This window comes from Scophthalmus maximus, chromosome 15 (assembly GCF_022379125.1).
Source record: "Scophthalmus maximus strain ysfricsl-2021 chromosome 15, ASM2237912v1, whole genome shotgun sequence".
Classification (NCBI taxonomy): Eukaryota; Metazoa; Chordata; class Actinopteri; order Pleuronectiformes; family Scophthalmidae; genus Scophthalmus; species Scophthalmus maximus.
In genome coordinates this window covers 5,304,856-5,330,269 of record NC_061529.1, presented here as the reverse complement: position 1 = coordinate 5,330,269, position 25,414 = coordinate 5,304,856, and the positions used below count along the sequence as shown (strand labels likewise).

Sequence of the window (25,414 nt, the reverse complement as noted above, 5' to 3'; positions counted from 1 at the left end):
TAGGGGGAACATATTTAAAAATGATAAAAGTTTTGGACTCAAGTAAACGTGACGGGAAATACTCCATTAGAAGTCAAAGTGTACGTGAAGGTACTCATAATACAGAATGGTCATATTATTATGGTCATATTATCTGTAAGGGGAATTTAAACATTTGCATTATATTTTATAAGATGATCACGTGTTTTGACAGAAATCAAATGTAGTGGAGTAAAAAGTAAACACTTGCCCTTTGACATGTTGTGAGTAGAGGTTGAGGAAAAAAAACGACCAGGCCGAGACATATTTTAAATCTTTTTTAATATATCTCACATTTGATTTATTTACAACAACAACGAAAAAAAGAAAAGAAACCAGTTGCTTTGTGACATAAAACTGTGTTTTGTAAACTCAACATGAGAAACAAATAATGTGCCAGAAGCATAACCGTACAGAACACACACACACACACACACGCACACACACACACACAGATAAATAACATCAGGGGAGCGTTGTCGCCGAGGTCGTCCTCTTTTGCACATTGTCTCTCTGCAAACAATAAAAGGATCACGATGTTTGTATCTCCGTGTGACCGGCTGTTAGTTGCATCACCCCCGCTTTTGGTCTGACAGGGGTAAACAGTGTTGCCCCTGCCTTGGTTGAAATGACATCAGTGACCGTCTATCGATAGGATCTGGAATGTGTTCTCTATTTGGGTTTTTGACTGTTAAATGTGAGCGTCTCCAGCAGGTTCCAGCGGTGGGAGCCGTTGAACGTGAGCATCTCCAGGCATTCTGTGAATGAACTATGAGCAACAACAGCGGCGTACTAAACGCAGATATACCCCCGTGTACACCTGTTATTTCTGTGTGACATACAATGTCTGCAAACAGTTTTGGCACAAATGGAAAGGCTGAGCGCAATTTTTCCCGCGTGAGCACATTAAATAAATGAATTATGAAAACCTCTGGTCACGGACTAAAACGCTGACATAAAGGCTGATAGATCAAAAATATCTGCTGAATGGTTACTACCCCCCCCCCCCCTTTTTTTTTACAGCATTTTACAGAACAGCTACAGGCACAAACTGAAAGAACAAAAAAAGAAAGCTACGGTTTGCATTCAAATGTGTGGCCAGACGGAAGGGGAAGACAGTAACTCCTTAAATTCTAACCTGTGCATTTTAATAACTTCTGGGCCTTTTTCTGCTGAATATAATAAACGTCTCAACAGCAGTGGTCACAGAATTCTAAACTCTGGTATTTCATTTTTTTTTTTTTTAAACTTTCTACACCTGCTTTGTATGAGTCAAAAATTGGAGCCGCTAGGCGAGCGAGTGCGCACATGAATCTGCGTTTTCGACAAACCCGTTACAATGACTATACTCCACGAATACTGCAAACCAGAAGAAGAGCGACGAGGGCGACACAGAGCAGAGAACAGAGGACCGGATGAAAATATCACATTCAGAAACGACGATAACGGAGGGGAGCCCTTTTCTCTTTTTTTTTTTTTTGTTCTTTTTCTTGACACAGTGCAACAGGCTGCTGAGAACCTTAGAGCTTTAGAGGATAGGCTTATACTGTACAAATCTCTAAACAGGAAAACAAAAACAAAAACATCACACTTTCTCTTTCTGTGGTTTTCGCTCAGTCAGATTTTACACGAGGAACTGCTCCCACACCTAAAAACCAGACGCACCGCAGCTCTTTGTGAGATGAACGGCTACACTGACGGACAGAAGACATTGAACCAGAAGACAAAAATGTAAAGGTATCACTCACCCCTGCTCTCCGTCTGACTCATAATAAAACCCGTGTGGTTGACAGCTACCTCGCTGACGGCAGGATCGCCTCGCTTTACAGTGAAAGACACAAGTTCACACACACACACACACACACACACACACACACACACACGGACAAAATTATACCCAACAGCATGCTTCGTCGAAATAGCACTTCTAGAAAAACCTTCTCCCCCTTCTCATACTCCACATACTTTACCCGGCATTTAATCACTTGCCTTTTTGTTTTTCCCTCTGACTATACTTGAGTGTTTCGTTCCAAATTGAGACAAATTTAGTGAAATTCAAGTAAATGAACCACTTCGGGAGGTCTCATTAAATCTGCCTTGAACCTTTCCGCCCGTGGCAACCATTTCTCATAATTAAAGGACATTGCCACCACTTTTTACCCGCAGGGGGCTCTTGCGTGTCCCTGAGCACCGACAGTACCGTCATTTTTCAATACTCCTTTTGTCGACTAAATAAAGCTATCAAAGCGTTTCCTACTTGCTTACGACTGCCTTACATCCTCACGTACCCTTGTAAGTGTTTATTTTGCAGCTCACAACTTCAAAAACCCAACGCTTAGTTCGACACCGTCAAACATCCTGAGGCGCTGCCCTACGCTCCAAACAATAAATACTGAGGCGACCGGCTAGTCGGTGTGTTTTTGGAAAGGAGGCCGCCGTGCCGCGTTGACTGTCACGGTGCCCTTCGGGCGATTCTCTCGAGTTTTCATTGCACCGCCCCTCTCATTTGCAAGGGGCGTCCCGCCGAGAGCACAGTAGCAGCAGTACAGTGTGAGATTCAGAATAAGGATCAGCTGTTTTTTGATTTTTGCATCTTCATTCTGCTGGACACAAGAATGAATACAGAATGATACCGCACGTGTCCTTGGTATCCTAGTGATGGCCGCAACCCGCCAATTCTTTTCATTATCTTGTAATGGGTTCATTCCTTTTTCTGAGTTATTAAAAGGAGCGGCTCGACATTTGGGGAAATATATGCCTTCTTTCTGAGAGTCAGATGAGACGATCGATATCACGCTCACGTCCGTAAGGTCAATACGGAGACAATGCCAGCCACCAGCCAGAGAGTTTAGCTTAGCTCGGCAGAGACATCTTTATCTCTCCATTAAAATGAAGTGTAAAAACGTCAAGTTGTGGGTTTTTCTGGGAGTTATGTTGCCTGGCCAGCAACTGCAAAGGGACAGCGAGAGGCATATTGCCAGGCCAAGGAACAATCATAACCCTCCGTACCACAACTTGCTATCTCTACTCGTCCCCTTTTTGTACGGATGAAATATAATAAACACGTTAATTATTGAGCTTCAGCGGTGCTGGTAGGTCGATTTTATTGCCTTTGAGTGGAAGCAGGTTAGCCCTTTCCATGGTTTCCAGCCTTTGTGCTGAGCAAACGTTTTTAACTGATTAACGATTTTAGGTTTTTTGAGCTAAAGAATTTCATAAAATGGTAAAAAACAAAAACTGCTGATTACATTTTGCCTCAGCCCAAGGCGACGTCTTCAAAGCTCTTGTTTTTACTTATTTTGTCCAACAGACCAAAACAGAATAACCTGTACAGATTAATCCTGGTTTTTAACTTAATCCGAAACAAGACATCGAAAAGGTAACAGGTATTGCATGTCGTACATATGCATGGTCCTTTAAAATGAAAAAAAAAAAGTTGTACAAATATTTAGGGGATTATGTGTCAGACGATTTCTTGTTTGGACGCAGTAACTTTCTTGGAGTTTTCGCAGGTTGAGCTCAGAGACTCTGGGACGTCTCTCTTTCTCTCACCCTCTGATAGAGCCAGGCCGGTTTTTCAATTCCCAGTCTGAACTTAGGCCAACTGTGTCCTGGCGCCGGCTAAATATTTAACAGACGGAAAGGAGCGAATAAAGCTAATAATATATTTCCCCAAAAATGTTGAAAACTATTCCCGTAATTGAGACTGCAGCGTGTCCTCGAGCATCAACTTCAGAACGTGGACGTGCGGCAAACACGACTCAGCGTGAATTCTGAGTCAAGGTCAACTTCTGACACGCGAGCTGTCATCATAAACCCCACAAAGAGCTGACATAGCACGGTACAGTAGCTTTAGATCGAGACGTGAGTGCAACTTCATGCAAAAAATAATATAAAAAAAAAAGAAAATAAAGAACTACTAGCACTTATCATACAAAAGCGATGACAGGGAAACGTGCTGTGAAAGACAGGTCATCTCCATGTCGGGCTGTTCCCCCAAGGTCACGTGTTTTGCAGTATTTTATATACAGAATGACCTGCTGCGATGGAACAGTTGGGGGTTTGAGAAAGCACAGAAAGCCATTCCCTTAGCAGTCATGAGGGGAATCGTCGGCAGAGCACAGCAGGTTTTTGTTTACAGGACAACACACACACACACACACACACACACACACACACACACACACACACACACACACACACACACGCACACGCACACACGCTCGCTAATTAGACGAGAAAGAAACCTTTTTTTTTTTTTCACATAGTGAAATCCTGTTAGATTACAGCATGCATTACTCTACGTGCTAATGCCAGGGTTGTTGTTGTTGTTGTTGTTGATGTTGTCGTCGTTGCGGATTCTTCGGAAGTTAACGATCGTTTTGTCCTTACAGGAATGGATGGCGTTCTCTTTCCCTCAGTGCTTCTGTACTCTCAGTGTGCCTGGATACACACACACACAAGAGCAAAATTGGTGTCGCTGACAGTCTGCACAACCTGGATGAATAAATTGAATATAAAAAATATGTATATATGTGTGTGGCAATGTTGCACATTTCTTTGCTACTTTTGGATGCAGGGTATTATGAATAAGTAGCAAACAAGTATAATATTGTCTGCTATGCATTTTGCTGCAGCCAACTTCCTCCACACCAAATAATAAAAACTAAACCCGATGCAGTCGATATTAGCTGTAGCTACAATTTCTGCCATTTTCGAGAATCCATGTACTTTAGGTAACTTGTCTCTATGAAATGATGATAGGCCGAGAATGACCACGATTGCCATCCTTTTATTCTATCACATTATCTCGGGGTCATTGAACAATTATCCTCTTATCTCATTTTATCAGTCTATATCTTGTGATAACCGTTATTACAATTATTTTGTTATCTTGAGACGACAACAACGCCGTGGTAAGTTAAATATGCTTAACATATTCATTAATTATAGTTCCTACTTTTTGTTCTTCATTCTGCTCCAGCTGCAAAAAAAAAAGAAAAGGAAATAGCAGCATGTTTACGTTGTGTCCATTTGTTAATGATCAAAACTCTGTGTTTTGGGGTGATTTTCTATATGGACTGTGTGCTATGACTGTGACCTGACACAAAATAACTGTATTTGTACCTGGACTCACCTCTGTCCCCACCGTTCCTCATGTTGGTCTCCTCTTCCTCTGCCCCGTCATCCACTTTAAAAACAAAACGCCAGATTTCAGTGACAATGTTTGTCTGTCGCAATGTAGAAACTTAAAAATATCAATACATATCAGAAGCATGTGTGAGAATGACAACATTTCAAAAGGAAAGACAAATTCTTGAATAAAGACTAAAAACGCAGGAAACAAAGGAAAAATATCATCCAGATGGTAAAACAGGCTTATATCATAAAAAACATGTGTTAGGGACTAACCTGAGTGAAGCTCTTTCACCAGAGATGACATGGTGTTTGTGATTGAATCAGCAGCAACTAATAAATCATTCCGAAGATTTCTAGGCACACCTGGGAAACGGACACATTTAAAAAATACGTTTCAAAACCCAATTTCTGAGCTTTTGCAGTGCAAAAGACAGATGGAGTGCATGTTGTAAGCTTATGTTACCACATCCTCATTACTTACTCAGGATGTTCTACATTTTGCATGAGTCTGTAATGAATGCTTTTTGTTTCAGGTGTTGGTTTCGACTCACCCTGAGCAAAGGCCTCGAGCACGTCCCCTCCCACCCCCGCCAGGCAGTCCTGTGGTGTGTGGGTTGGGGTGGACCCCGCCGAGGTGGAGCGTATGGGCATGGGCATGGAGCAGCCTGCACCGTGACTGGGGGAAGAGTGCGGAGAGCCGCCAGACTGGGACTGGGAGATAAAAAAAAATTAAAATACACCAATGAAAGTTACAGTATCGTCAGCATATAGTTGAATCTTTAACATTTGACATTTACCGTATCCACTGACATTTAGACGGGAAATAAAGTTTAGTTCTATTTTCTAATCTGTCGTAAGATCATATACATATCCTGGTGCAAATATAACACAATATTTGGTTTTATTTGTTTTCATGACATGCTGGATACAAATTCCGAGTGAAAATTTGTAGTGAATGTGGGATTATGAGGAAAAAATAAAAACAGAAATCATTTTCCAATTGATCTCTTCATCATAAAAAGCCAGTTCTGGAACATCTGCGCTCCGATGGAGGACGGTGTGCTGCATTCACAGATTGCGGCTTTAAGAAGAGGTGACCTTTTTGCTCTTAAAGGTGACGTTATTAAAAATAAACACAAAACATAGGCACAGATGTGACCAAAAGATTTGAATCCTTTTGGGGAGAACAAAGAAAAACAACGGTTAAAAAAATAAATTAAAAAAAGGCAAGAAAATCTTCTGGTAATCCTTTACTGGCTGGCTATACTCTGTGTCTCTACGGTGCACCTTTACTGCACCGGGGGGGGGGGGGGGGGTGAGGACCATGTGTGGGTGAGCGGCCGGGGCCTGTTCTGAGTTGGGAGCTATATTTCACAGAGAAACGATGACTGTGTGTCTCTGGGACTAACTAGTGTAGGCCCAGGGTCGGCGGCTCGGAGCCAGGCAGCAGATGGCCGGCCAGGCTGCAGTCACATTAGACGGGAGGTTGTTAGCGCCGATGAAAGGAACAGGTCACCTGACATTTGGGCTGAGAAAAACACAGCTCTCTAAACTTGTTTTGGAAAAGATTGTGTGTCTTGAGTCTACGGTTCGAGCTCCAATATATTATTGGCAAAGAAGGGATGCGATAGCCAGGATAAGAGGACTAGATTAGTGTAACCTGGTTAGATAGTGGAAATCCTATCATCTTCCCTAACGTCCTTCTCAAAATCTACTACAAAGACTTCCTTCAATCACATCTGTGTGACGGGAGGAGAACAGAGGCATTACACTAAGTGCTGTGACTCCGGCCAGGTATTGAGCCTGGCAAACTGAATTAAGGGCAACTTACAGCCTGCTTCTGCTCCTCATCCTATCAGCCAGCAAAGGTAAGCAGAGAGAGAGAGAGAGAGAGAGAGAGAGAGAGAGCAAGAAGAGTGAGAGCACTAGAATCAACGCAGTGAGAAAGAAAAAAAAAAGAAGAAGAAAGAATTTCTGCATGCACCATGCGGCACATTAACAAGATATCTCAAGATTGCTGCGATGTCTCGCTTGTGAAGAATTGAACATGTCAGCATGTGATTCCATCAAACATCTCACGCCGCTGCACGGTGATGCTTTAAAAGCAAAATTATACAAGATACAGCACATCAACTATGGGAAAAAAAAAAGAGTAAAACGCTAAAGAATAACAGCGGATCTCTTTTCCCGTCCCACTTGAGAGACACATCTCCTCGACACCGGCGGTCGCCTCACCTTCAGCAGCCTCATGAGCCCCTCCAGCTGCACCATCAGCTCCCGCCTGCTCTCCTGCAGGGCGGACATGCGCCTCTCCAGCTCATCCTTCCTGTGTCTGCAGCAGGAGGACAGAGTTTTGGAAACAATAAGGGAGGAAGTGCAACGTGGACATATGACGGTAACAGAACATAGAGATGATGCCCCGGTTATAGATCAGCTGGCAGGTCATCTGAGTTAAAGATCCCTCTTAAGTATGTGGCCATCTTTTTTAAAAACTTTTTTGGGTGACACCGGCATATTATCACCCTCTGGTGTTCACAGAGTGTGAAGGCAGAATGAAATAGCTGCCAAGAAAACGAACTGGCTCAAGTCGTCCTATCAGAAACATCTGCCGACTGTACACGTCTGCTCTGCTCTGTTCTGTATCTCGTCCTCCACATAGGTAACGCCAGAGGCCTTCCAGTCAGGCTCCAAACACCATGCCCAGACGGTGATAAAATAGTTACCACTTGACAATATCCTGGTCTGAACCCTGAATCACAAACAGGCTCGGTGAGTTGAAATTAAAGTTGAAATTAAAGCTGCGGGGAATAATAACGGGAACATTTGTGTGTCCTCCAGCGATACAAACAAGTTCATTATGTTAGATTTATTACTGTTTAATTATTTGTTTTCTGCACTAGTATAAATAATAATTCATTATTAAGGGAAGACCAGACAAAACAAGGAGTCATCCAGGGCAACGAGCGCTGTAACGCGTCCTCACAGGGTGAGTCTCTTCCAATAACTAAACCCAGGGGTCTCAGCGTCCCGCCAGCATGATGAATGCCCATGCCGCAAATTAGAAAACAAACACCCTCCTGAATTAGGGAAGACATTATTTCTACTTGAAGAATGAGTTCAGCCTACATGAATACCACCTGCAGTGGTTTCACAATTGCATTTTCGTAATATATGCATCGCTCTTTCCTTAGTGTGGTGGCGGTAGACGGGACGGTACCTGAGGAGCCGCAGTTCAGTCAGAAGTGTGGGGTTCTGCTGGGCCTTTTCCGGGGTCGGCTGAGAGGCCTGTTCGTGCTCCAAACGCAGCCTCTGGATCTCCTGGAGGATCTCCCTGATGGAGCCAGACAACCAGTTAGCTATTCAGCAACGGCGGAGGAAGTGGTGAGATCATTTGATGAAGCTGAGTCTTCAATATTTTTTTTGTATTATCAGCAAAACATAGGCTACTCTAATTCCAAAAAGTTAAAATACAACTCGTGCATAATGATTGTTTTCAGGAGCATTAATTATACAAATAAATCTACTGACTTTATTAATTATTATTAACCTATTTTATTATTTAGAGTATTAGTGGGCTGATTTTGGCAGGTTCAGGCTAACTGTTTCCACCTGTTTCCACTCTTTATGCTAAGCTAAGCTAACTGACACACTCGTTACAGCCTTGTATTGACCAGACAGATATTAAAGTGGCAGAAATCGAACTGTGTATTTCTCAAAATGTTAGAATATTGTGCTTGAATCTGCAAAATTGCATCATATTTTTCTAAGATCATGTATCATGTTACACGTAACTACAGCTGTCAGATTAATGTAGTGCAGTAAAAAGTTCAATACTTCCCTTTGACAGAAGTGTAGCTATAGTACAGTACTTACAGAGGATAAATGTACTTAGTTACACCACTGCCAACTAATCTTTACAAAATGATCATTTGCTTCCAATGAATAAATGATTTCCAAATGATGAATTGCACCTGTTTTTGTTCTCCAGCTCTGCAATCAGCTGTCTCTGCTGCTTGTTGGCATCAAAGTTGAAAGTCAGATCTGTTGGAGGACATTGTTGCTGGGAAAAGAAAAAGAAAAAGAAAAATCGTAGAATTAACAATCGTGTGCAAAAGTCAAAGACCAGCAGCGGCAGGTACCTTCTGACCACGGAGAGCAGTGATGACGCTCTGCAGGAGACTGATTATGCTTCTGCGTGTAACAGGGAGCCATTTTGGGTCACTGCAGCTTTCCTTATTCCTTCCACACAAGGCAAAGTAGAAATCCAATCAAACCCTTAACCAACATTAACACTTTCTGCCTTAGATTGTTATTGCCAGTGAAAATTAATATATTGATTTTATTGAAATTTGATGTTGCTTATTCAGTCACAAATATTTATCGTTATGGAGAAGCCAAATTGAAAAGGCTTTAAAGTCCTTATCCTTATGATTTTTGTATTTATCAATAAAATGTCTTCAAATCAGACAAATAGCAAATTTCTGGCGTTTTCTTTAAACAGCAGGTCATTTTTAAAAGCAATTGTAAGTGAGTTGATGGAGGAGCCACAGTCTTCTACTGTGTCCTGCTACTTCAGATCACGCACGCAGTTATCATTTGCGCAACTCCTTTATAAAAACAAATGGTGATTTTGCTCCAGAACCCTGCACACAAACGCACCAGATGCTCTTCTGTTGTATTTCGGATAAAGCAGCTGCTTAAGGAGCGTTTGCTGTCGTATTAAACTCCATTTGCTGTTCCCATGTTGAGCAAAGATGTTGCCAAATCGACCAGGCATGAAATCTGAAGGATTTACAACTCTGAGAGCAGATGACAGTTGTTGAGGAATGATCAAACAAGTAAAACTGCTGGAAAATAAATAACCTCGTCTTTTCCGCAGGAAGTCAAGTCAAGTGCGTAACAATAACTTGTCAGAGCATTCAATGTGAAATGCAGGTTGACTGCAGCCCACCACGGGGCGTTTCTCCGAGACACTCACTGTGGAGTTGCCCGCCTCGGCTGCCAGGCGGGCAGCGTAGCGAGCGATGAGGCGGTGCTCTTCATCCAGCCGGCTGGGACTCTCCAAGACACTGCCCCAAAGTCAAAGACAGAGAGATACGTCACACACACAACGCTGACACACAACAGCAACAAAAACAACAACACTATTGTCAAGTGCTCTTATGTAAGTGGAAGGAAACGTTTGTGAAGTCAAAGCGATCATGTAAAAGAATTTGCATGAAGAAAGGAACTGTACAATTGAGGTGACCCTCGACAGACAGTGCGAGTTAATCGGCCACAACGATGAACTGAGGTGGACGAGGGGGAGAATGCAGCGCGCCAAATGCATTTGTGGCCGTGCCACTGCCCATGCTGGCCATTTCATCAGCGACGGGAAAATGTGAAATACGGCATGAGATTTTTTAAATGGTCGCGGGCGCGGCATATGGCGCGGACATAACGACCGAACATATGCTGCCCCTTCCCAGGCAGCCGGCCTGAAACGAGGGACAGTGAAGGGGAGCTGAAACGGGGCTGGGTGCTGTCTGACTCTGACTGGCGAGTGAGCGATGATTAAGATCATTAAACACAATCTGGCTTCGAACGCGCCGCATCGACAACCACAGACCCTACAGACCCCCCCCCCCTCCCCCCACCAGCTCAAACCAGCTTTTTAATCAACACTTGCATCTTATCTTTCTCAAAGCAAGTTCAAAATGTTTTTAAAAAAGCTGCCAGTGTGATGAGATAATTTTAGCTTCCCCGACTCCAACCTCGCTGCTTGAAAGGGTTTTCTTATTCCGTTGAAGATATCAAGACAAAAAACAAAAAACTACTCTGCAGATCATTCGACTGGTTCGAAGACAACTCCAGCACCAGGAAAAAGTGAAATTATGACACAAGCGGTGAAAAGCACGGCTGTCCAAAAAAGAAACCCTTTTAAATGGAACGCTCTCTAAATAATTTATGGTCTTGTCCTTGGGCTAAAGCAAAGAAAGGAGCCTTAAACAGACATGAAGGAGCAGTGGCGGGTGGCTCAGGCGAAGCAGCCACCCCTGCAAGGACTGTTGGACCGCATGTCCGTCTCTTCAGGCCGTCAGTATAGCTGCTGCCTCTGCGGGGAGTTTCCCCCGCGGCGCCCAGATGATCTGGGCCGTGTTTTCGTACCAAGACGCATGAGCGGCCTCCAAGCCCTCCAGAGCTGGCATCTCCCCCCGGCTATTTATACTCAAGCACAATATATCTCAGACACTGCTGATCCTATTTTTGGACCAGACCTGTGAGACGACAGAGATCTTCATGTTGTGAACATCTGGAGAGGTGTAGTGTCCTGTTTCTAACTGCACCACTCATTATCTCATGTATATATTGAATGTCTTTACTATTCACAATACATATTTCTCTTTTCATTTTTGTAACTTAAATCAATGAACACATGACCACAGACATTCTAGGGGAATGCACGGATCCGATGGGCCAGAACTGCATCAGAAACATGTGTTGGCTGTGGTGTGACGGATTAAATGCAGTCTCTGTTAAAAAATGTTTCAGCTCCTCAGTCATGGTGGGCCGCTGACTCAGTTCACATTAGCCTCCGCCCCAAAAAAATGTCATCCTCTCTATCTTCTTATGCTCGAGACAACATTTTCCCTTTTTGAAAAAAATATATTAAAATATTATCTTCCGCTGCCGTGGTTCTGCATGACTAACAGGTAATAAATACCGCGGCGGCGGCGGCGGCGGCCGTTCCCCCCTCGGAGGACCCAGCGAGCGGTGAGCGATTGTCTGCGAGAGCGGGGCGAAGGTGGGAGGGGAACAGATGCCATGTCAGCAGAGCAGACAGTATCAGAGAGCAGACTGTGATGCAGGCTGGAAGCAAAACGCACACAATTTCTCCAACAGGGGTGCGTTCGGCTTCGGCTCCGACGCCCTTCGTGAAAAGGAGGGAATCGACAGACGAAGGCGGCAAGGGTTCTGCTTTTCCAGTCTGGGGCTGTTGGACTGAGGCAGAGCCACAAGGAGCTTTGCATTATTCAAAAGGTACAGCTTTGACTCACATGCCCCTCCTGTGAAAGCACGCAGGTCAGCGCAGGATTATTCTAACACTAGATTAATATTTACAAACCACATGTGACGGAAAACAGGGCCGTCTGTTCTCCGCAGCCAAAAACCGACGGGAAACCTTCCCCTTCCCTCCTCGTCCAGCACCTGGTCTGCACCGGTATCCGACACGATGCTCAACACAACCTATTTCGGAAGCGTCACAGTGGCTTAACGCGCAATTCCTGCCCTAAATATGGCAGCTTTGTTATTCCCGCCCGAGGCAACAGGGTCCTCATCGCACGACATCTTCCCAAAGCAGCTCTGACTCACGGAGCAAAATGTCAAGACAAAGGTTATCAGGCTCCTTCATCACTGCCACAGTGAGTCGAACCTCGGGAGAGCGTCGCGTGGCGCCTCCCACTGACCTCCACGCGTCTGGAATGCGAGGCATCGTTTACCGCCTCGGGTGTCCCTATCCCGTCGGCTTCCTTCAAACCTGCTCTGGTCCTGATGCTGTCAGCCCACGGAGACATGCCTGCACTGCACAAAATGTTCATCTCCACATCGAGTATTGATTGTTTGCATCTCATTTTTTCTAAATACAGAAAGGGAAATCGTCCAGCCGCGTTAGATGATCGGGCCATCTTTGAACATGTAACGTCAACATCTCGAGTGAGGTCAAGAAATAAGGGCATGACCTCAACGCGGATCTTTACGACGATTAAAACAGCACTTTTTAAATCTCATTCTTTTGCTGCGGTGGACATTCTTTTGCAGCGTGCATGCTGCCCTTCAGCTGCCTGGGTCCTTGGTGTAGTACTGCATGATAACCCTGCCCAGAGGAGCACAAGTGGGAGATAAAAAAACACAGAGAGATTCAGGCTCTTTCTGAATTCTCGCCCAAAAGACTTTGTCGGGATTTCAAAGAAAAACCCGATTTCAAAAACAGGGTGGACGGTCACATCTCTATTATTTCTGCACAGTGGACAGTGACGCCTCCTCCCTTCTAATGTGCCGTGGGACGTCCCGAGTCCCTGGCCAGTCCATTCTCGCAGACATAGACTGCAGAGACAATGTGACAGAGAGAGATACTGTACGCAGAGCGCTGCAGGACAGAGTGCGGCTCCACTACAGCTCCCCCGGCGTCCTCTCCCATTATATGAATTTCAAAATCACAACGGTTCATTACCACAGACAGAGGTGGCCTTTAACGGAGAAGAGGGGCTCAAATGAGAGGACAATTAGGCGGCGTTCACTGGGCCGTCGCCTGCTATCTGCTTACACGATAAAGGCTCCAATTCTATCATGATCTATTTGTCAAATCAGCCCTTTCAGTGGGAGTGCTCACACACCCTTCATGACAGCGTAAAAAATGTCCCTCTAAAAATACACAGACACACACACACACACACACACACAAGGGCACGCTTGCTCGGATGCAGAAAATGTGTGTCAGTGTGAGAGCCAAGTCAAGTGTGGAACGAATTGCATGTGTAGTCGGATTTGTTGCGCTATTCTTCTTACTTCCACTGATTGGAGAGATATGTCACCTATTCTGAGGACGGACTGGATTCTGCCCGATTAAACGGACTCATGTTGTGTGCGTGTAACTTAGACTGACATGTTGTCCTTTTCTTTTTTTAGGGAAAACACTCGGGGGTAATCATCACAAAAGTTAACCCAATTCTGTTGAAGAAATCTGAAACATATCCTTTAAGAAAAGACATGATGCCTGGGGGTTGCTTACCTTTTGGTAGGAGTAGGTGCCCCTGAGGACATGAGAATTGTGTCGTTCATGTTGTTGGCCACTGGTTTCGGCTGACTAAAAGACAAGATTAGAGGGTCTTTAATGCTACACTGCAGAGGCCCGCGGTGCTCGTCACCAGGGAATGAGGGAGAGGGCATTTGCATTTTATTCATATTCATAAATCAGCACAAAAGGGGGTAAGAGGGGCGGCCGGCGGCGATCGTTACAAAACTCCCGAGAGCGGTGCACAGAATAGGTTGCATGTTTCTGCCCGGGTTAACTTGAAATTGTCGGGAAATAAACAATTTCGAGTTTTCACTCAAACGGCAGTTTGGATGCTTAGACCTAATTAACACGAGCCAAAGCGACAAACAGCAGACGAGAAATCTAATTAGACTGGAAGTCTGTGCAAAACCAGCAAAGGTGACATTGCGGGAGGTAATTTGCGAGGGTAAACAAGGCAGTGGGGTCCATCTGGCGGCTGAATCGGGGGGCCCCCGGACGAGCCCGTCGGAGCCCGGACCACCGAGTCTCGTTAACGGATCAAAATATCTCTCTGCGGATCTCCGGCGCTCTCGGCTTCACACTTCAACCCGACACAGAAAATTGCGGCCGCTCACGACACGCCATTTGATTTTACGTCCCTGTAGTTGCATCTCGTCATTGTCTGCACATATTATCTCGGCGTAATGATCGATCCTCCATTGTACTGTAACTGACGGTCTTATTTTAAAGCTCTCATTATCACATGAAAAAGGCAAAGCAGTGAACAGCAGTGTGTCCAATCGTGCTTATTTGTCCAATCAGCATCTTCCTTTTGCCAAATCAAAACTATTTATATCCACATTATGCAGAATACTGTTATCAGCACGAAGCACAGAGAGATTAGTACGCATTTCTTTTTCTGTACGTTATTGTGCAACTAAAAACAAAAAAACGGAGCAAGAAGAGCTGCACAGGTTCAGGAGCACTAATGGTATTCAAATAATATCAGTGTTATTTGTTCACAAACTTAATTTTTCTCGGCATTAATGAGGACGCCCGAGGGCGGTTAGTGTGTTCTTTTTAAAGACATGCTGCCGTTACTGCTTTATACATGCATATTTAAATTTTCTCTCAGGAGTAGCAGTAACAGATTTAAAAGAAAAATAACACGGATCGGTCCTCAACGACAAGGTCAACTGGATTCATTTCAAGTTTTCGAAGGCAAAGTGCTCAAACACGGTCCAGCTAATGATAGTAAAAAGCGACTGTCACTACTATGCTGATGCCCCGCGGTCTCCTTCAGAAGCACCGGGAACCATGTGAAAAATGTTTGCCTCTCATTTTAACGCTCATTGTCTTGCAGGTTTTTTTCTTCTTTCGCGCTGAAGGTGAACTCCAGACAGAAGACGAGACTAGAGGCATCGCACTTACCTCTGTGGGGAGAGAAAGCACCTGCCCGGCGGGCAAAATACATCCAACTGCTGCTGCTGCCAGATGCCTAACCTGCCCTCAGCTGAGCGGGCGAGCATCTCAATGTACTACACTGCTGCTGTCTCCAAGGAAACTCGGCGGTCACATGACTTCATGACGACGTAGCTTTTCTCCATCTCTCTCTCTCTCTCTCTCTCTCTCCTCTCTGAAGCTCTCTGCTCTGACTCTGTCTTCTCACCTCTCTCTAACACACTCGCGCAGGAAATTAGGGAAATGCCATTTGTGCAATATACCTAACTTGGGAAAATTTCCCACTTCAACTGTATATAATACAACTGCATTCACACACTGTATCCTGCTCCCCCTTTACCTTCTGCGAGCGTCACACGAGTCAAAGCTCCTCACATCTATCCTCCTATAAATAATCATCAGTCCCTTTCGAGTGCGCAGTAGGGTGCAATGGGACTAAAATAGAGCTTCTCCTCACATAAAAGCCTCCGAGTAGCCGTATTTCATTTCCCTCTAATATTTGGATTCATTCAAACAGGAGTCCTGACCCATCCACCTCGGCGTCGGCAGCCCAGTGGGTTCGCCGACTGGAGATATGTCGATTGAGGACTCGCAGTCCAGCACACACAGACGCCCAGTCACCGCCTGGAGGTCAAACGGGAGGGAACTGACAACACATTTAGGAAACTAAGAGATCAGGGTCTGCAGTGCGCTGAGCCTCGTTCTACAGTAGCTTGTGTGTGCGGCGAATGGCAATGCGCCACCCAAACCGTGCACTTGGCAGAGGTTCGGGGGAATAATTACGCATCCGACTCATTTCTGACAGCTGCATGGCTGCCTTCTATCGCCCTCAGTCGGTTAAAAATAATATGAAAACATGAAGCCGTCCCCCCCGGCTGGCAGTGGTGCTCCTGTTTCCCTGCGAGGCCATAAAGACCCGATGGATCTCACACACACACACACACACACAGAAAAGTGAATTACACGCCTGCTCTCTCGCATTTTAATGACCCTGACGGAATTTTGCATTGACCCGAAGAATATTTAAAAAAAAGATGTGAAACAGAGGAAGGAATTTCAAAATATTAAGGGATTTTGGGAGGATTATATAGAGAGTGGAAAAATTGGTTGCTATGGCACCGAGAATCTGACGCTAAAAGTGCGTGCTCCTAATTAATGCAAAGCAGGGCAAGATGCCTGTTTGTTTTTTTTTCGACTTTTAAACTGTTGCCTTGCTTAACGTCTTTTGGCAGAAGAAGTCTGAAGCGGTGCTAAGTCTGCAGGTAAGAAGCAGCATCAGAGATTTAAAGTTCCTGAGACAGACAGAGTGCTATCCCCAACCTATAACTCCTCTCCACAGCACAAATCCCCAAGAAGCTCGCTGACAGTTTGAGCGGAGAAGGAGAATTTCGGAGCTCAGTTCGCTGCTAGTCTTTGCTTTCACATGCCAGTAAATATTTCAGAAACAGTATCAGAATAGCTGCACTTTGTCTGAGGACGGCGCGAGGGGCCGGCCCGCTGGGTGACTCGTGTCCGCTCGATTTGGGAGTTTTGATCAAACGTGACTCCCCTACCCCGATTCTGCCATTACCACTCACTCACAGGAACTTCGTCTCAACACACACACACACACACACACACACACACACACACACACACACACACACACACACACACACACACACACACACACACACACACACACACACACACACACACACACACACACACACACACACACACACACACACACACCTGAGACACCACACCGACGGATGTCTCCTGGTACACAACATGAAATGACACCTCTTCACAAACAACACTCGTCAGTCTTGGCAACTGAGCTGCACGAGGACACCAGCGATGCTTTCCCCCCTCTGTTATGCATCATCAATAAAAATGGGAGTTGGCGTGGGGAAAAAAAAAAAAAATCGGACGTTTGGCAGTTTTCCTGTGACTAATTATCTGAGGGATCCGGTTGGAGGGAAGATTTTTTTTTTTTAGTAGCCGGCAGGGAATTCAACACGGGATAATGAATGTATTCGCCCCAAATTTCTCTCAAAATTGGCCTTTTACAAATGGAAATAAATCCATTACCTCTTCTGCCTTGTGTAGCAAGAGTGGAGAAGATTTACAGTTGGATAGTTTGACCTTTTTTTTTTGGAAACATCTGCTTTCTTGATCAGAGTTAGATGAGGAGATCTATGACCCTCTCATAAATAAATGAAACTGTGAAGCCAGCAGCCAGCAGCCAATTAGCAAGGGCTTATTTCAAGGACAGGAAACAGCTATAGCCCGGCTCTGTCCAAAGGAAACAAATCCACCCACCAGCACCTCTACACTGCACTTATTTGCACGTCGCATGTTTCATCTGTACAAAGTCCACAGTGTAATAGCAATACTGTAGATTTACGAGGCTGTTGTGGGCCTTGTTGTACAGATTATTACACAAGTGGGATATATATTTAAAGGACAGAGACATGGTATTTGGAATTGATCCTCTCATGAAACCCCCATATAATCACAGAACGTCCATTTTTACATTTCTTTTTTTTTTTCAGATGGAACATTAGCTGACGCTTATCAATTAGCTTTAGAGGCACTTATAGATGTTTTTTTGTCTTTCTTTTGACAGCGTCAGGCTAACAGTTTCCCCCTGTTTTGTATGCTAAGTCTTGTGCAAAGCTAAGCTAACCAGCCGCTCGCTGAAGCTACATATTGACCCTCTCGCATTCTGAACTACCACAAATAAATATAATATAAATGTCTTCTGCCACAGATATACATATTCTTTGAACATGATAAGCCAATATGTTTTTTTTTGTCAATTAGAAGACATATACAGCAAAATGCTAAGCTAAGCTTACCAGCTGCACGCTGAAGTTTCACATTGACCCTCTCGCATTCTGAACTACTAGAAAATTTAAACCTGTACAGTTTGTGTATTCTCCCTTAGATAAACATGTACAAATCCTTTGGACAAGATAAGCCAAATATGTCTTTTTGTCAATATGAATAGAGCGAAATGCTAAGCTAAGCTAACCAGCTTCTGGCAGAAGCGTCATACTTCACAGACACATACGAGAGCATCGACCCTCTCGAATTCCATATCTCATATTCTGAACTGCTAAAACTTTTTCACGTCTGTGAGTGTATTCTGCTGCAGATATACTTATTCTTTGATGAATGATTACCTATTATGTCTTTTTTTTGTCCATTTGAAGACATAAGCAGCTGAATAAGTAGCAGAAAGCTAGAATGACAGTCACTGATGAATTCCTGTTTTGAAAAGGTTGTCAGGTGAAAAACATCTTTTCAGTGCGCGGCTGATGAGAAAAAAAAGCTATTTAATCACATCACACAAATAAAAACCTGAATGCACCTGGAAGCACAAATAGCCTCTTATTTCTTTCTTTTTTTTTCCATCATCAAAGACGGAGACTTTCGGTTGATACCTTCGCTGCGTCAGACATGACAATAGAGCTAGACAGACACACAAACAAGTCTCGGGGGTCACACACATTATCCTTAACACACACACACACACGCACACGCACACGCACACACATGCACACGCACACACACACACACACACACACACACACATGCACACGCACACGCACACACAAGGCCACCAACCTTGAAATGTGAATGCATATATGAATTTAAAAAGTAACTAGATAATTATAGTGGAGTAAAAATTACAATCTGAAATGTAGTGGGGCAGAAATATAAACTAGTCTAAAACAGAAATACTTAAGTATTCCCTCAAACATTGTATGTACTCATATACAGTTCTTGATTAAATGTTCTGAGTGACTTTCCACCTCCACTTGCTAATAACTAGTAAATCTTTTCACATGGAAAAAAAGGAAGCCCTCAAACAGGACCCATCAGTTCATCAACAATCCTTCAGAGCAAGAGAATTACAATTAAAGACCTTCGTGCTACAAAATCCAATATAATCGAGAGCCCCGAACGGACAGAACTCAATATTATCGAGGCATCCATCATCTGAAATAATCAACAGAGAAAAAAAAAAGCAAAACCGACACGGACGACTGCTTGCTAAGGGGAACTGGAGAGACCTAATCCAAAATTGTTCTAGTGGCAATTTTTATTTTAATCAATATTAATCTGCTTGTGTGATGTAATTCCATGCAGAGAGGCTAATCCAATCAGCTCATCTCTCAGTTGGAAGAAGCATCCGGGTCAACTGCTGAATCTCCACATAGTGAATTTATGCAAAATGTTCAACTCCATGTTAAATGCATAAGTTTGGGGGAGCAATGCAGAAGAAAAGAAAAAAAAATCCTCCCACCAGTTCGCAGAACCTGGATGTGCAAAATGGTTCAGAGACGCTGGTATCTATCACGCAGTCGAACAGGAAATCATGATGATGTGTTTACACTGTGTCTGTTTTTCTTGGCATTCGCTGAGCTACTTTCTCCCCCAGTGATGTGGCTCACTATCAGTTACTCACTGACACTTGCCAGCAGCAAAAGCATATACAGACGGCTCAGATTGACGGTCGTGACCGGAATATGAAACAGGATTTTGTTGTGAAATGGGCCATGAGAAATGCGGGAGAAAAAGCGCCAATGAGAAGGTTGAGAGATTTCCCGTGGTCCTATTTACGTCGTGAGCGACTTAAATCATAAATCACCTTTTTTTTTTTTTTTAAAACCTGAAACATTATTAGACCCAGTCCAAAAGTGTCGGCGTTTCGGCGCAACAATGATGAGGGAAAATATGAAGTGACCTTAGCGACGTGGACTGGTGCAGATGCCGCTCTGCGGTGGAATTGATTATGGAAATTGTACTATTTTTCAAGTGAAATGTAAATGAATGTGCGGGGCTTTAAGACAGCTGCAGAATATAATGCATTTCCTATAATGACTTTGAGGGGCTTCAAAGCCCCGAGTGCGAGATTTATACCCTCGTGGCCGTTTCATTGCCAACAGACTGATGAGGACGACCGTGCCGCTAGCGGCAGCGGCGTCTGAGCCCGCGCCGTATATCAGCATTTCCGCGTCAGCAAATAATCAGGGGCTTGACATCTTCACGAGATGGCGATCTATCAGTCATGTCCTGAGACAGCCAAATGGAAGAGATGGAGGCAGTTACATGACAAGAACAGACTTATAGATCATCAGCACGCCGGGGCCCTCAGTTAATCAACAAATCGGTCGGGTGTCTCTCATTTATGACACAAATAGTGGTCACAAACGCCTTCGGGAATGGCACTTACACAGTGTGGGTGAGTTCCTGCGGCCTCTCCGCCTGCTCGGGGAACACAGGATGTGGCGGCTCTCCGATGGGGACGCAGCCCAGAGATTTACTGATCGCGTGGCTCAGCTTTTTGGCTGGAGACTTCTGTGAGGAGGGGACGGAAGAAAGAAACAAAGTATTATCGCCTTGTCTACTGTAGCCGCCGTGTTGGTGGCAAGCGGAAACGGTTTTAAGCTGCTTCATGAAGTCATTCACATAACCGGGTCCACAGTCCGTTTACTACGATGGGCTGCTTCTAAGGCAGGTTTGTGCGCCGCTGTAATCCAAACTGCCTCTCAGCTTTAAAACAGCAATGCACACTGGATTCATGCTGGGAAAAAATGTTTGCTGTAAGTTGTTCGTGTGTAAGGGCTAAAAAAAAATATCTGTGCATTGACAATATAACACCACGTCAATAACATTTAGGTTCAGACCCCTTTAAAAGTATTAAATGCCAAGTCAGATATACCAGAGAAAAATCTAAATGTCCTTGTAATTACATCTAGGATGTTACGTGAACTTCCAAATCTATTTACAAGTTGGAATATGATAATTGCTGTGAATTTGATATGACCTGAACCCGGCGTAAGCATACAACACTATTACAAATGTTAGTTTTAGGTGAGTGACACTGTGAAGTCATTTACTAATTATCTGTTTCAGTATCCTCAAATTGGATGATTGTCATGTTGCTCTTGGCAGGTTAGAAAGGCCTTTGAAACAGGTTTTTAGTTTTCTTCTAATGCCGAAAAAAAAACCAGACTAATCAATCAAGTCTAGGTAGAATTGACTGATACAGTTTCTAAAAGCAGGTGGATCAATGTAGCAGGCTCCGCCATTTAGGAAACAGAAGTTTCATGTAGGTTTTTATATGATACCACACATCCATCGTCAGGGGGAAGCATCTTAATAAAATGGATCTGGTATTGAAACATTAAACAGGAAGTGTCCACTTGTCCACGTGTCCAGCTAATCAGAACTGAGGTGGATTGAAAATGCTGCCTGAGGCCAAAACTAAACATTGCAGATGTTTTTGTGAACAGGAAACCAAATGAGCACGGTGAACAATGTCACAGATGTGTGTCAGTGAAATGTCATTAAAAATAGGAAAACATCCAGAACAGATTTAACTTAACCTTCATGATAAAATTGGATTTTTATATATTTCAAATTTCACTGCAGTTCAGATGCTTCATGAACCGTCATCCTTCTCTGAACACAGACCGAGGAGGATGGGGATTGGATTTGGTGATCCAGCGCCTATGACTTACTACGATGACTGAGCTTTTTGATGGGATGTGGCAACATAGTGAATTCAATCAATACAATTTAATTTTTCCATATGTCGGTAAATGTAGCAGGACGGATGACGTTGTAAAAAATCACTCCACACTCACAGAGAGATATTGACTATTTGTGAATTGTTTAGAAAAAGGAAACGACACGGGGTTAAAATTGAGAGCGATCGGGGGTTTTGCCTTACCCACGACGAGTGCTCCTTCATCTGGTGCTGGTTGCTATGGGGACCATTGGCATGGCCGCGCCAGAAGCAGCTCTGACAAAGCTGGTAGCCATGGCACTGTTGGCACCGATAGCGGAAACCCATCATGCTCTCGCTCCGGCAATATGAACATTCCACCGGATGGAAGACTGAGCGGTGACAAAAAAACGGGATCATCAGCTGGAGACGTGACATCTCGGTTAACACCGTTACCGACTCGAACCTCCGCGTGCAGTTAGTTTTATAAGGCAGCGGTTTCCAGCCTGTGATTTATGACTTACCCCTACAGTCAGTGGTGGAACTAGAAATATATTCAAGAAATGCTCTTAAATCCAAAGTACTTAACTTTATTATATACATAATATATTACTTTATACCTATATTTCTTTGTGTGCACTTAATACTTCTACTCCATGCTTGTGTTGTTTTCCTTTGCCTTGGTTGCAAAGAACTTTGGCTCAACTCCAGATGTTTTTAATGTGTTAAATAAATCTACTTGACTGGACAACATTTGCACCATTTTTTCCACGGACCCCCAAATGCAGAAATCCCCACTTTCTGTTATTCTAGTTATAAAACACAGTTTTTAAAGGCATACATGTTCCCTCCAGATCATTGGACAATGTCAGGTCCAACTTTAGAAAAACAAAACGAGGAACTTGAGTGTTTGAATGATGAGAGTCCAACATGGATGTACAATGTAATGTAATGTGAGTAACTGAGGTACATCGAGTCCACGTCTTACCATTTTCAACATTTGCAAGTCGGTGCATGAGCGGTAACCAGACGAGACACTGGGGAGGAGGATCTGCCATCAACACATCCAAAAATGTGTTCAGCATGATCTTCTTCTGGATACAAACACAAAGAGAAGTGTGCGTTGATACAAACTTTACACACAAGATAGAGAAGACTTGGCGGAGGATAGCGTGTTCAAATATCCCACCTGCTGAGGGAAGCACGTCCGCACCGAATGCTCCGTGTAGCCGAAGGAGGGGCCCTCGAACACAGCCGTGGGCAGTTTCAGCACCTCGCGGAGAAACTGGTCAAACTTGGCAAACACCATGACTCCACTCGAGTCAGAGATCTGTGAGAAAATATCTGAGGGACGACAAGAGTCCGATTTTACTCTCAGCAAAGACGTCACGCAAAACAGCCATTTTTGATATTCATATGATGCATGATCCACACTTCATATACTCATCAGTTAAGAACATGTACTGTCAATGAATTCTGCTGGTGTGTTCCAACAGTGCCCCCGTGTGTTTGATTTGAGAAACTACAGGAAGACTTAGGCTGTCCCAGGACGTGTAACATGTTCCGTGGAAGGCAGTCAAATATGTACTTACAGCGTAGTTTGTCCACAATTTTCCCTCCACACATTGTCGCCAGCATTGCTTTCATTGAGAAGACGGTCAACTTCCCATGGCTTTCGCTGCGAGGGGAAAGAAAAGAGACACGCTTCATTAGGACATTGAAGTGAGAGAAGAAGAAATAATCTTAGTCTCGCTAGTGAAAAGTTAAATTCAGAAGCAAAATAATGCCCCCTGCTGCAGCCTTACTCTGTCTTCAATTAGAAATTTGGTTACAGGGAAAAGTAGGATGTTTTTAATTCTCCTTCATTTTGTGCAGAACCTTCATTCAAACTGGGAACAATGCTGAGATTTAACAAATTAAGAAGTTAACCCAAAGTAAAAAACTGCAATTCCATATGAGCAAGTATATAATTGAAACACCTCAGTGTACTTCTGGTCCTAAAAGGTCATAAACCGCAAACTAAGCCTTAAATCACCGCTTAACATGGAACATACAGGTCATTATTAGACCGCTTAAAGTCTTTATCAACTCGCCAAGAGAGACCAGTTCTTTCAGTTCACATTCATTCAGCTCTGACTTCCGAGCAGAGGTAACGGAGTGCTTGAAAGCTCTTCCGTCTAATTCAGTTTGGACCTCGGGGACAGATAGCAAAACCACTTCCTGCGATCGCAGGCAGTCATTTCCACCGAGTTTCCCCAGAGACACAGCAGCATGAATATTAACAGAGGGAGGGGGGTCGGGAGGGCAAAATGGCCTTACAGATAAAAGTAAACCAATTGAATGGGGCCCATGAATGAACAGGGCAGGCTGCCAATCAATTTGTGCACACGAGGAACAATAATGAAAGAGAACTTTACGGTCAATAATAAACCTCCGTGCTCCAGGATGCACAGTGTCCGGGGCCTTGAGCGCAGAGGAAACATTGAGAGGGAGGGACATACAGTAAAACCTCAGCGGGGATGCTTCAGCAGATTGGGCCTTTTGTTACACGGTGCAATTTTTTTTTATATCCGCGTGTGATTAAGCTGGCAGATCTGTTTTTCTTGCTTGCTCATTGCCAAGATATCAGAGGTCTAACTCCTGATTTTAATGGTGCGTTTCTACAGGGAAGTCAGCGTTGTAGCTCCCAGTGCAGATGCTACGTTAATGTGAATGTGGAGTTATTAGCAACACTGAGGGTCAACAATAAAAACGAACACACTGGCAGTATTTTTGTCCACTAGGAGTGTGGACAGAGCTTTGAAACGGAACTTAAAACAAACACTTTTTTTAATGGAAGTTTCCTGATAAGAAAAGTTAATTTGGATTTAATTATATATAAGGCTCTGTCATTCAGAGTATGGCTCAGTATTGATCGTTTGTTTTATAAAATAGCAGAAAATAGTAAACGGAAAAATACCCTTTGGTGACATCTTACAATGTCCACCTTAAAAGGTCCAAAACCAAAGGATTCCAAAATTTACTAAACCTAAGACAAGTGAGGCCTTTTTGCTTGATAAAGGTCTTAAATGTTTTAATAAACTAATAATAATTAAATAATAATAATAATATATAAAGGTAATACAATTTCAATGAGATACTTTTTAATGTGTCTTTAAGGGTTTAACTTGATAACCCATAAAAAATGACTTTTTTATTATAACAGAGTAATAATGTGAAGTTCGACACATTACCTGTAGTTTATCATAGCTGTGTGTAAGCTGACTGCATATGATTAAAATGGAAATTTTGTTTGTTTGCATGGATGTTAATACATTATAAGGTTTAAAGCACGAACATTTTCTGAGCAGCGACTAAGGTGTGTTTTACCTGGCGTCAGATTTGTGGCAGCGAGATGATTAACAGGATGCAAAAGCAAAAAAAGCAGGAAAAAAAAGAGGTCATTTTCCCGCAGGAATATCATTTATCTCTTATATATTACTGGTCAAAACCAGTAGACATAAGTAACCTGTGACTAAGGCTCGCATGTTGTT

The 25,414-nt window shown here is 43.6% G+C and overlaps 1 protein-coding gene across 12 annotated transcripts in view; it reads right to left on the bottom strand.

The window, feature by feature from the left end:
* Window positions 1-283: 283 nt before the first annotated feature.
* dtnbb (dystrobrevin, beta b) overlaps window positions 284-25,414 on the bottom strand; it is a 31,376-nt gene continuing 6,245 nt past the window's right edge. For 3 of the 12 annotated variants that reach the window (XM_035609884.2, XM_035609883.2, XM_035609882.2), the window contains exons 6-21: window positions 23,474-23,559; window positions 23,071-23,225; window positions 22,870-22,975; window positions 22,107-22,273; window positions 20,604-20,728; window positions 13,928-14,002; window positions 10,136-10,226; window positions 9,129-9,217; window positions 8,375-8,488; window positions 7,393-7,489; window positions 6,989-7,009; window positions 5,709-5,868; window positions 5,431-5,520; window positions 5,146-5,209; window positions 4,979-5,002; window positions 284-4,461 (exon numbers count right to left, since the gene is read on the bottom strand). In XM_035609884.2, coding sequence (XP_035465777.1) covers window positions 4,407-4,461; window positions 4,979-5,002; window positions 5,146-5,209; window positions 5,431-5,520; window positions 5,709-5,868; window positions 6,989-7,009; window positions 7,393-7,489; window positions 8,375-8,488; window positions 9,129-9,217; window positions 10,136-10,226; window positions 13,928-14,002; window positions 20,604-20,728; window positions 22,107-22,273; window positions 22,870-22,975; window positions 23,071-23,225; window positions 23,474-23,559 — 1,519 coding nt within the window. In that variant the 3' untranslated portion in view covers window positions 284-4,406. Of the gene's footprint in view, window positions 4,462-4,978; window positions 5,003-5,145; window positions 5,210-5,425; window positions 5,521-5,708; window positions 5,869-6,988; window positions 7,010-7,392; window positions 7,490-8,374; window positions 8,489-9,128; window positions 9,218-10,135; window positions 10,227-13,927; window positions 14,003-20,603; window positions 20,729-22,106; window positions 22,274-22,869; window positions 22,976-23,070; window positions 23,226-23,473; window positions 23,560-25,414 lie in introns of those variants that run through there. The other 9 variants (XM_035609885.2, XM_035609889.2, XM_035609887.2 and 6 more) reach the window with 9 other exon arrangements.